This window comes from Heterocephalus glaber, unplaced genomic scaffold (assembly GCF_053883595.1).
Source record: "Heterocephalus glaber isolate CG9 unplaced genomic scaffold, H.glaber_assembly_v1.0 deba00001593, whole genome shotgun sequence".
NCBI classification, from domain to species: domain Eukaryota; kingdom Metazoa; phylum Chordata; class Mammalia; order Rodentia; family Bathyergidae; genus Heterocephalus; species Heterocephalus glaber.
The window spans coordinates 3010350-3022040 of record NW_028258368.1 but is presented as its reverse complement, the minus strand read 5'-3'; the positions used below and the strand labels follow the sequence as shown (position 1 = coordinate 3022040).

Sequence of the window (11691 nt, the reverse complement as noted above, 5' to 3'; positions counted from 1 at the left end):
AGTTTGGTGAAGCTCAGTTTCACAGGGAATTTCTTGCTAGTGTTTTGAGATATTTTACGGACAAATAAAATCTGGATAGATTTATTGTGTATTTTGATGTGCTAGTAAATGGACCATTAAGTCAGGCCCACATTTTTGCCTTCCCTTTCATAATGGGGAATGATCCCAGAGCTTGCTCACTGAGCTGCATTCCAAGCCCTCTCCTTCTTTTGAGACAAGGTCTTGCTATATGTAGTTCCGGCTGGCCTTGAACTTACTATGTAACCCAGTCTGGCCTCAAACTCATGGCTATCCTCCTGCCTCAGACTCTTGAGTTCTCAGCTTATAGGCATGTGCCACCACAATGGGCAAGAACTACCTTTAGTGGAACACTCCTTTGAGTGTTTTATAGGCACAAAGTACATGTAGATATTTGATATATTAATTTCATGTGGGCCAGTGCTTCTCAAACTTTAATGTACCTAAGAATTACTTAAGAAACTTGTTAGAGTGTTGCTTTGAGGTCAGTAGGTTCTTCATGAATCAGTAGATCCCACTGCCCTGTGGATCTTCAGTAGCAAAGTTGCTAACAATCAGATTCAGGACAATGAACAAAATTAAGTGTAACTAAAAATGAGCAAATAGAGAAGGAAAAGCCTAATGAATTAATATGAGAGCTTGACTACTAGCCTAACAACTATAGGAATTTGGTCTGCCACAATCAGAATTTTAATTTAGAAAAATCCCCATGGAAGTTGTTTGCAATATGTATTAGGGAGGAATTTTTCTAGGGCCAGGGAATGTAACCAAATGATAGTAATCCAGCTGTGCAAAGGAAGGGATATTGGCAGCTTGGGGCCCAGGTACTTCAGAGACACTGAGCTTGCCATGGATATCCTGAATTATGGTGCACTTGGATGATTCCAACACATTCTCCTCACATATGCCATGTTGAATAGTGTTGGATGATGGAGCTACACACATTGAGGAGCATATGTGGCTGCCCATGAGACCAGCCATCTAGAAGCCTTTTGACATTTGCAGCTTTTTGTTACTATCAGTTTCCTTCTAAACTAGACCCATGCATGGGGGAGTATTATAACATGTAAGTGAACATTTTATTTTATCATCTACATGTCTTTTAATATAGCTTCCAATGCCTAGTTAAAATACTATAATAAAGACAAGACATTTTAAGGATAACCAAAAATAGTATCTAGATCTCTAGCAAATATGAGTGACTAATGTTACTGTGCCATGAAAACTGCAAGAAATACACAATTCCAAATAAGTAAAAATGCATTACATTCATAAATATAATGTCTTTCATTTTAACACAAAGAAAGATCTAGATGATTTTTTCTAATATAAATTAGGTTTCCTATGCCAACACAATATGGAGGTTGAGCTAATATTTAAAGAATATTTAAAAGAAGTCACATAAAGGCCTTGGATGGGCACTCATAGAAAATTCATTTACAAGGAGAAATAAAAGAAAAAAAATCAGACACAAAGAATAAATAGCTTAGTCTTCCTTACACTGTGTACAACAATGTCTAGCACATATGTAGGAGTGCTGAACTGATACACTTATTTGAATAGATGCAAATCTAGATATTTCTCCCCTATGGGTGACCGAATTTCTCTCCTTGCTTACTTGCCATTGTTTTTAGTGCCAATGAAGTACAAGAGTGGTGTGTGTGTGTGTGTGTGTGTGTGTGTGTGTGTGTGCGCGCGCATGATCTTGGGGTAGGAGGAGATTTTAACATAAGGGAAGTTACTGTTATTGAGAATGTAGAAATCTTTCATGGAAGAGAGGGATGGGTGAAGGGAATTCAGACAGCCTGCACAAGGACTGTACTTAGGTTGACATTCGGGAACCTAGGGAGAGATCACTGCTCGGTATGCAATAGGGCAGCCACAGTATTTGAAAGTGGTGGTAATGTGTTCAGGTAAAAAAAACAAAAACAAGTAGAAGTAGTGTTCTTTTATGCTTAGTCATCTACAGTTTTCATGTAGCCTACAGAGGGTTTAGAAATTTCTAATAAGATATGGAAAGAAGTCTGAGTTTGTAACCTGCAGGACTCTTAGAGGGTTTCTCTAGAATTCAACAGTGTGACTTCAGGTCAGAGACAAAAGTGCATGGCCTAGACTGAACATGAAGATATGGCTGAGAGATGGTAGGCTGAGTCATGATGGGTCACTAGGCTCTGAGGGCATTAAAAGAGAAGCCCACCAGTCAATAGCTATTGTGTGAGTGGATGCCTGTAAGGTGCCAGTGACCAGGGAGGAAAAGGATATTGGATATTGGGAAGAGATAAAATGTTGAGTAGAGGCTTGGAGCACAGGACAGGGTCTGGTGCAGAGATCCAAGAGATTCTGCCATGGTTATGCGTAAGGATCCCCATGCATTCAGATGCCATCCCTGAGAGGGAGTGAAAATTAAAGTACAATTACCGTAAGAAAATAGTTATGTCTTAAAAGTAACCATGGCTTACATTGTTTTAAATAAAGAACTGGTAATTTCTTTGTTCTTTACTTGATTAAAAGCTAAACAAATGTGACATTTCAGGTTCCAAGTCAAGAAGCTTTTATTTTCTAACCTTTGAATTTAAATTTTCAATTTAAATTCAAATTGCACATCAGAGAAAGTTAAACATGATCTTTCTTAGCACAATGATGAGTAGATAATTATTGTCATGCCTATTTTACATAGTAAAGATAAGTTATTGCATTCTGAAATAGACTATAAGGCCTAGGGATATTATAATAACTCATATTTCTCAAACTTATTAATGATCAGATTCTAGACAGTGCTGTTAACTTTAGTGTTTTTTTTCGGTAGCATGTTGATTTGGATAAATTTTATATTATAGAGCATTTTAAATATTTTAGAACATCTTTCCAGGGAAATTGGTTTGCTTGTAATGTGTATGTTTTTCCTGGGCAGGACTTTAATTTTTACGTCAGTATGATCCTAAAGATACTCAAGAAGGTGTATAATTGACCCCTTCTAGAGGTTTGATAAGGTTACTCCTTAGCTCACTGGAAAAACTCATTAGCTAAATGGATCCTCACTGTACTATGACGTGTTTACTTTGCTCTTTTATGTAAGTTCAGCCTGTTTAGTTCTAGCATTAACTCGATTTTGGTGGTTTCTCCAAACCTTTTTTTCAGAGTATAAAAATGTTCATTCAGGCAGTTAACAATCCTGTGAAAAGACAAATCAAACCACTTTCATTTTATTTTTATTTTAGTGGTTTATTTCTAAAGTGGATTTTCTGAGAGTCTTTTTCCTATCTGTGAAATAACAAAAGCCACGGAGAAACAATTTTTAAAAATGTATGAAGTAATTCTGCTCACTTTAATCTCTTGATTGTATATGGTTAATAGTTCTACAAAAAACTAAAATGTAAAAGAACTCTCAAATAAATTGGAAGTTTTCTCTATACTTATTTATCTAGCACAGTTTTAGAGAGAGTATGCTCTGCATTGTATTTGTTCAAAATCTTTTCTGCATAGAAACACTAGGTATATTGAATAGAAATAAGATGGTCCAGAGATTACAAAGCTGTTGTTCAGATTTCATTTTCTTTCAAAAATAAATGTTTTAATTCATATCTGTCAATTATGATAGATCTTTCTTTGCAGATATGAGAAAGATCAGTTCATGTCACATACTAAACATGGTGTAAATTTTGCCAACTGCGTTTCTAGGCACCAACACCAGAAGGCACTAAAACACTATGCTTGGTTGTCTGCCTGCCAGTCGAGGGGTTCACAGCCCGTTCTGCATGCAGTGCAGGCTCTGCACTTTCTGCTCAACCGAGACATTGACAAGCAGAGGCAAACTGTAACTCCATTTGAATTCGGAGGATGTTTAAACATTCAGAATCCTCTGTTTTCTTTCTGTACAGGAGAGGAAATTCTTCCTGAGGTGAACCCAATAATGCATTTTGTTCCCCTTTGTCTCTTATTCTTCACAGCAAGAATTAATGATTGGGTACCTAAACCAGAAGGGCAGAAGTAACTGGCTGTATTTTTTAAAAATAACCACTGGGCATCAATATTAGGAAAGTTGCAGGAAATAAAGATCTTCAGAGGCTCAGGAGTAAATTTACAAAGGATTAGAAGTGCACACTCCTGGAGTGTACTGTGGGAGAAAATTTAGTTTTGAAGAACTATTTTCTTCTTTTTCTCTGGTGCTATTCTTTCTGAAAGCAAGTGATAGATTTTGAGATCTTGTGTTATGAAAAATGCAAACCTTTTAAAGAATATATTCTTCTGTCACACTCCTTCACTTGGAATATAGAATGAGTGATAACTGCTGTGCTTTGGATGGAAAATGTGTAATGGAATCACAAAGTTAGGCATAATTACATAATTGCTCTTTTCAAAACAGATGTATTTAATAGTGAAGCTACACACATAGAGCAGAGATAGACAGACAAATAGATAGATTTTGCTTCTGACATTTATGAGGCCCTATCATCAGAGATCTATCAACACTTATCATCCCTGAGGGACTATGCTCAGGCCCTGGACAGAGCTGGGCTCTAGCTTATCATGAACTCTGTGATTATATGGTGTTTTGACAATGAAAACCATTTAGTAGAAGTGATGGAGATGTAATCATTAATACTAATTCATTTAACCATATTAAGATGTTGACCACATAGGGGTAAATTTGTTTCTTAATGATCTTTTATATTGCATTTGGTATTCTCAGCAAACTGTTTTTTTGTTTTGCTTCATTTTGTTTTAGTTTTGTGTGGTGTGTTAAACCTAGGACCTTGAACATATTAAACATGTGCTCTACTACTATGGACATTCCCAGCCTACATCCCCAACCAGAACAATTTTTTTAAAAGAGCAGACTAAGTAATAAAACATAAAAAATGTATCACTGTATTTTCTGTACATTAGACAAAATAAGAGAAAATGTGAAAGCATGAACTTGTGATATCAAACCAAATTAATAAGTTTAATGATTTCTGCAAGAAATATGATAGTTGGAAATCGCAAAGTGATAAAGGGATAAAATTTTAGATTACTCTTCAAGAAGATTCTAATACCTATTACTTATAAATTTTTTGCATGTAAATTTAGTCACGTCTCTCAACAATGAACCAAACAGTAATACTTAAAATTTCTACAATTGATAATAGGAAAAATAAACAAACAAATTATGAATAAGAAAAATGGTTAACCTATGCTTCTGTGAAGTTTGTTGGGAAGGTAATTGATGATAACACTGTGATGACAGTTGTTAAGATGAAAATGACACAATTTCTATTTGATAGTAAAGAGCCTTAAATTTATTTCTCAGTTCTTCACTCAAAAAATAAAAACTCTATAAGTGACAATTTGCCAAGTTTTAGGAGTAATATCAATGGAACTTTATTTATTTTAATATAATACCACTGAAAAAGAAAAAACATTTTCAATTGTTTATTTTAATCTGCTTTTGGGGTGGTCAGTTTCTTTTTTCTTTTTTTTTTTTCTTTTTGGTCAGGGAGAAAAATAGAGTTTATTTACAAGTAATAACATTTTAGAAAAGATCCATCCCCAGCCCTTAAAAACCTTCCCATTACTCCAAATCCCACCCCAGTGCAGTTCTGGGGAAGGTGGGGTATGAGCTGCTGTTGAAGGCTGCCCCTCTTGCCCCAGAGATCCAGGACCTGTCTGTCCTGCCATCTTCTGGGCAGCTGTGTCCTTGGGTGGAGGGGAGCAGATGGGACAGGGGCTCACATCAGGTTGTGCCCAATCCTGGGCTGCAAGAGCAAGGGCCTCTGCTAGGCCAAGCCACCAGCTGCAGGAACCGGAGCCTGCTCCTCCAGTGGTCCCTTCTAGATCCAGAGGCTGAGAAGAAGACTGGCTGGGCCCAAGGATCCAGCCACTCATAGCCAGCCTCAAATCTGGTTATGATGGAGAAGTGACTTAGCTCCAAGGTAAGATCAGGAGACAAGGGAGGGAGAGGGTCCCATGCTGTCCAAGTTCCAAGCCTCTTGGGCCAGCTCTGGAACGTGCCACAGAAGGCGCCAGTGAAGGTCCAGGTACCAGGCCAGGGTGTGGGTAGGCATCACTGTCTCTAGGGGTTTGGCCCCCATTGGCCTGGAAGCTGAGAGAAGGCACTGAGAGGGACAGAAGGAAAGGGACCAGGCGAGGTCAACACTGGGGACACAGGTGGAGCCTCTCACTGCTACTGGCCCTTAGTGCTTTGCCTTGACCCTGGCCTGAGGAGTGGCGGTGGCGGCACTGGCTGTGGAGGTAGCAATGCGTGGAGAGCGGTGTTGGGGGAGGCTTTGGCTGGGGCCTTCTCTGAGACCCCTCGCCGAAGAAGACTACTCCCCAGCTTCTTAGGTGTGTTGAGGATGCTGAAAGCCATTGACTGGCGCCGATCAGCCTGCTTAACGGCTGGAACTGCTTTCTTCTGGGTCTCAGTAGTGCTCTGTTTGCACCCTTCATGTTGGTCCCCGGGAGTTATAGGGCGTGGGAAACAGCTGGTGGCCTTCTTAGACTCGGGGGTGCCAGGACCCTGGTGGGTCTCTGACGACAGCCGTTTACGCTGCTGCCGGGTAGTGATACCAGCACCCTCAGCTATCTGGCCTGGCCGCATGCTGGCTTGGTGCAGAGTCTCCTGAGGGTCTCCGGTTTTCATCTCCTCGTCTGTGATGGTGGCCAGGCCAAGGGAGGGGCTGGACTCCAGGGGATAGCATGTCTTCAAGTGCGGGGGGCATACTCGGTTGCGCTGCTGCAGCTCTGCAATCCGGTTCCAGTCGTCCAGCTGCTCAGGCTCATCCTGGCAAGTGCCCATGTAGAAGCTGTTCCTTCCTGGTGGGGCTCCACTGGACATCTCCGCCTGGGAGCGGTGAGTAGAGCTCCGAGTGGTGGGCCGATAGCCGGGCAAGCTGAGCAGAGCCGAGTTGCCATCATCTGGAGAGCCCAGGCGGGCTAGAGACTGGGTAGAGGAAGTGGCTCGCAGCCCGGCCTGAGAAGCAGGGGCAGACCGAGTGCTATAGAAAGATGAACTGGCGCTCTCTGGTTCCTCCACATCTAGCTTCTTGGTCATGGTGATGTTGATGATTTGCGTGGTACACCTTCCAGCAGAGCACGTCTTTCAGCCTGAGTCCAGGAAGGGTTCCCCCAGGGAGTCCAGACTGCTCTCCAGGGGAGCCGGGCCCCGAGCAGGGATGGGGGTGAAGTAGAAACTCTCCAAGGATTCTATCTTGGGGGGCAGGTGCTGGGAGATGGGTGAGGCTGGCTCTCCGGGGACACTGGTGCCATCTGGCTGGGTACGAGGCAGCTTGCTGGTGATACTGAGTGGGGTCCCCTCCTCGCAGCTCAGATCAAGGCTGTCGATACTCAAGTCCAGCTGAGGTTTAGCCTGGGGTTCGCGGCTCTTTAAGGCATCCAACGCCACCTGGAATTTACCCAGCTCTCCAAGCTGCTGGTCTGCATGGGCAACCCGTGCCTCCAGGCTGCGAACCTGGGCAGTGAGATGGCGGCAGGTCTGCTCAGCCTCCTTGGTCTTCAGCCCAGCCTGCTGCAGGTCCTGGCCCAGCCGTTCAGCTTCAGCCCACAGCTCCTTGTTCTCCTTCTGCAGCTGCTTGAGGGCCTGCAGCTGCTCCTGTAACTCTTGGTTCTGCTGGTTTTTGGCATCATAATGGGTCTTGCTTTCTCCATCTTCAGCTTGTAGTGCTCAGCTGCCTGCTCCTTCTGGCTCAACTGTGCCTGCAGCTCATTCAGCTGGGTCTGGAGGCGCTGTGCCTCCTGCTGGCTCTCAACCCCCTGGGCCTGGAAAGCCTTCAGCTTTTGTTGCTGCACCTTGCTGGCTTGGTCACAGTCAGCCAGCTTCTTACTCAGCTCTTCTACCTGGGCATTCTGCTTGGCACCTTGAGCCTGAGAGGCTTGCTCCAGCTCCTCCTTGGCCTAGCTCAGGTTGGAGATGGAGCTCTGCGGGTCAGCAATCAGGCTGGCCAGCTGCTGCTTTTCTTCTTCGAAGTGGCTCCGCTCACCCAGCAGTTGGGCTTCCTTCTGACCCTGCTCATTCTCCAGCATTTCCACCCTGGCTTGGAGCTGGGTGTTATTTGTAGCAAGAGTGGCTGCCTCTTGCTTCAGGCTTTCCAGCTGCAAGACATCACCTAGCACCTCGCCGTTCTCCTGGCGTGGGCTCTCTGGCAGCTGGGCCAAACGTTCTTCCAGCTGTGAAAGTTTTCCCTGAAGAATTTCATTCTTCTCTTCAAGGAATTTCTTGTCCTGCAGGGCTGTGCTGAGCTCCTTCTCCAGATGGGCCTGCTTCTCCACCCACTCCTGAGTGGCCTTGCTGTGCTCCTTGGTCAGTTCATTGAGGGCACCCTGGAGTTGTTGCAGGTTACTGGCAAACTCCTGCAACTTAAAGGACAGGTCCCCATTCTCCTCAGAAAGCTGGTTAATCTTGCGGTCCATCTGGCCCTTCTCCGTCTTCAAGTCCTGGCACTGCTTCAGAGTCTCATGTAGCCGAAAAGTGAGGCACTCATTCTTGCCTCGAAGCTCCTCAAGCTCCCTGGGCTCCAGAGGGCTGGCTGCTTGCTTCTCGTTCAGCAGAGCAAGGCGGTCAATGCGCTGCTGCATCATGGATATCTGGGCATCCTTCTCGGTAAGGAGCTTGCGGTGCTCGGCCAGCTCCAGCTCCAGCTCATCTCTCTTGTTTCTCTCATCTGCAAGCTGCTTCTTCAGTCGTCTCATCTGGAACTGTGGGGTCTGCAGGATGTCATCCATGGGAGAAGCTGGAGAACCTGAGAGGAAGTTGTTCCCACTGGAAGAGGAAGCAACCTTCTGTAGCTCTAGGAAGTGAACCTCCCTCTTGGCCTGGTGGCTGGGTGGGGACAGGTCTTCAGAGAAGGTACTGGAACAGGTGGAAGAGACAGACACTTTCTGCAAGAAGATCTCTAGGTCCTCAGTCAGGTTCAGCCCATCCTCATGGTCCAGCATAAACTTAAGGATGACGGCTAACTCAGCCTGAACCCTATAATCAAACTGTTCCCAGTCCCGGAGGTTTAGGGAGCTCATGGAAGAGTGGTATAAGAGCAGCATGATTATCTTGGCCAGTTCCAGTTCTGACCCCTCCATCGCATTCTGCATGGATACAAGGCATTCTGGGGAAGAGGGACGTTTTCGATTTTTCTGTAGGAAACCGCACACAAAATCCCATCTCTCTGGCACCGGCTGCTGCAGGATTTGCTGCCCCTCTTCAGTGCCACAGATGCTGTCAATGATCTTGATGAAGACACTGCAGTCCTGGAGCTGTGGAACGGCTTCCACTAGGTCAGCCACACGCAGACTGTTTACCCAAGAGAGGAGTGCAGCTGCCCGGGTGGTGTGGAGTGTCATCTTGGTGAAAGCAGACAGTCACCCCAACGCACCTAGAACCCCCTAATAGATTCTACCCGCTCAGGATCGGTTACGAAGGACTTCCGCTCGCATCTGCCTCTTCAGCACCCTGGTTAGGCCTGGGCATCCCTGCAGGAACCCAGGCCGCACACCAGCCATGGGCCCGCGCCGGTTACCTGGCCACGCACTCCCCCCGGGTGGTCAGTTTCTTATGACAGGTCTTTTCGATGACCAAGACAGGTTTAAGCTCATCAACTTATAGTTATTCTTGTAAATGCAAACTTTAATAATCAAATTAAATTGACACACAATTTTTCTTTGAATTAATTTATTCTATATATATATTAGACAATATTTTTATACTTTGATGAGTATATGAATTGTGGAAAATATGTTTCTATTTTCATAAGCCACCTACTCTAACCTGTACTTTGTATAATATCAGGAACTACATGTGGGGAAACTAATCAGTGACAATAGACCAAGGGAGTAGTAGCCATTGTTTCTGAGATTAGCTGAACTAAAAAGGATCTCATAACTATTATCAGATGTGCACCTGCTGTGAAAAAGCAATACCCAGTCTGAGATCCACCTTCCCTTGCTGTGAGAAAGCATCACCATTTTTGGAATACCCATCACCTGCCTGTGTAAACGACTCCTAAGTCAGCTTCCCAGCAAGATAGCCTTGTGATAAGAGTCCTCTGTCTTTGCGACTTAGGTTTTTAATAAAGTGGCCTTCCTTGCTCAACAACTAGTGTCTCAAATTAATTGGCCTGTTGTGTGGCAAGGAGGTGGACTTGGGTCTGATAACTCAAACACTTTGGAAAATTGCCTGCCAGTATTTAGTAAAGTTGTTCATGCACATGTCCTATGGCCTAGAATTCAAGACCTTGGAATGCAGCCTAGAAACTCTCACATGGGTCCCAGGAAAATCACAGATAATATTCAGAGTGGAAGTTTTCATAACAGTCAAAGCTAAGAACAAAATACAACTTCTCTCAACAGAATATTCAGTAAATTATGATATATTCATACACACAGAGGTTACAGAACAATGATATAAGTGAATTACAGTAATTGACACAGAAAATTCTTATACCTCAGTGGAAAGATATACACAGGTGATTCTATTTATATACAAAAATATACACAGGTGATTCTATTTATATGTTCAAACATTAAAATGTATCGTATTATTATTATTATTATTATTATTATTTTTTGGTACCGGGGATCGAACTCGGGTCCTTGAGCTTGTGCAGCAGGCGGTGAAACCACTGAGCTAAATGCCCGGCCCTGTATTGTATTATTGTAAATATAGATTTGGTAAAACTAAAAAGAAAAAACAAAATAAAGAAATAATCACCCCAAATGATAGGGTACTGGTTTTCTAAGAGTTAGGAAAGGAATGTAAGGCAGGAAGCACAGGGCTTCTGTGGGATGTGCATGCACCTATTATTTTGTTTTGAGTAACTAAACCCAGTCAGTATTCCTTATACCTTTCCACCACCAGCTGATTATCTAAGCCTCTTTGTTCTGAGTTAGATTTAAAAGTAGAATTCTGATCATTATTCAACTTATACTGCAAATTGATGATGACCACAAGTGTTCCGTTTATCAGAAACACAATTTGAGTAAGGACGTTTGCAATCTGGTTCATGGTACTTTAGGGGCAATCTGCAGGAAATGGCTAGCTCCCTATAACTTTCTGTGGTCAGCAGATGTCAAGGCCTTTTTGAACATGGTGATGCCACATCAACTGTCCTCTGCCTCCTACTTTAGATGTGCAGAGAGCTCTTTAATACTTTCTAAACATTTTCATGTATATTTCATAGGCATCTTCATAATCACATGCGAAAACAAGCACAAGAGTTATTATTATCCACTTTCATTAGCTGAAGCACAAATAGGTCAAGGGGAAAATACAGTGATTACATTGATTGGCATTATATATACCAACACAGGTAGGCTTTAAAAACAAAATGGAGTTAAAAAACCAAAAGAAAGTAAGATGTATGAGTGCAGAACAATTTATGTAAGATGAAAATAAATATATCCAAAGCAATATTACATATAATAAAAAGAAATATACAAAAATAAAATTATAAAAGTAAAATATATTAAAATGCTTGCCTAGAATAGTGGAGGAAAGAACAAGAATGGAGAATACAGAAAAACTGGGAGTAGAGAAAATAAGCAACAGATCTATTACAGATGAAATTAGAAAGTAAAGTTTTGATTTGGAATGAAGGGAGAGAGGTTGTCTTTTGAGTTTTCTTTGTTGTTGTTTGTCTGTTGTTAATTTATCAGCTACATTGTTGAAATGACCAATGTTGGAAG

General features: G+C 42.7%; 1 protein-coding gene across 1 annotated transcript; it reads right to left on the bottom strand.

Moving 5' to 3' along the window:
* Nucleotides 1-6191: 6191 nt before the first annotated feature.
* LOC101711952 (nuclear mitotic apparatus protein 1-like) lies at nucleotides 6192-9495 on the bottom strand. Its single transcript, XM_013076685.3, is given in 4 exon segments — nucleotides 6192-6271; nucleotides 6274-7656; nucleotides 7659-7863; nucleotides 8119-9495. Coding segments are annotated over 4 exon segments (2901 nt in total). The 5' UTR covers nucleotides 9352-9495.
* Between the last annotated feature and the right edge of the window lie 2196 nt (nucleotides 9496-11691).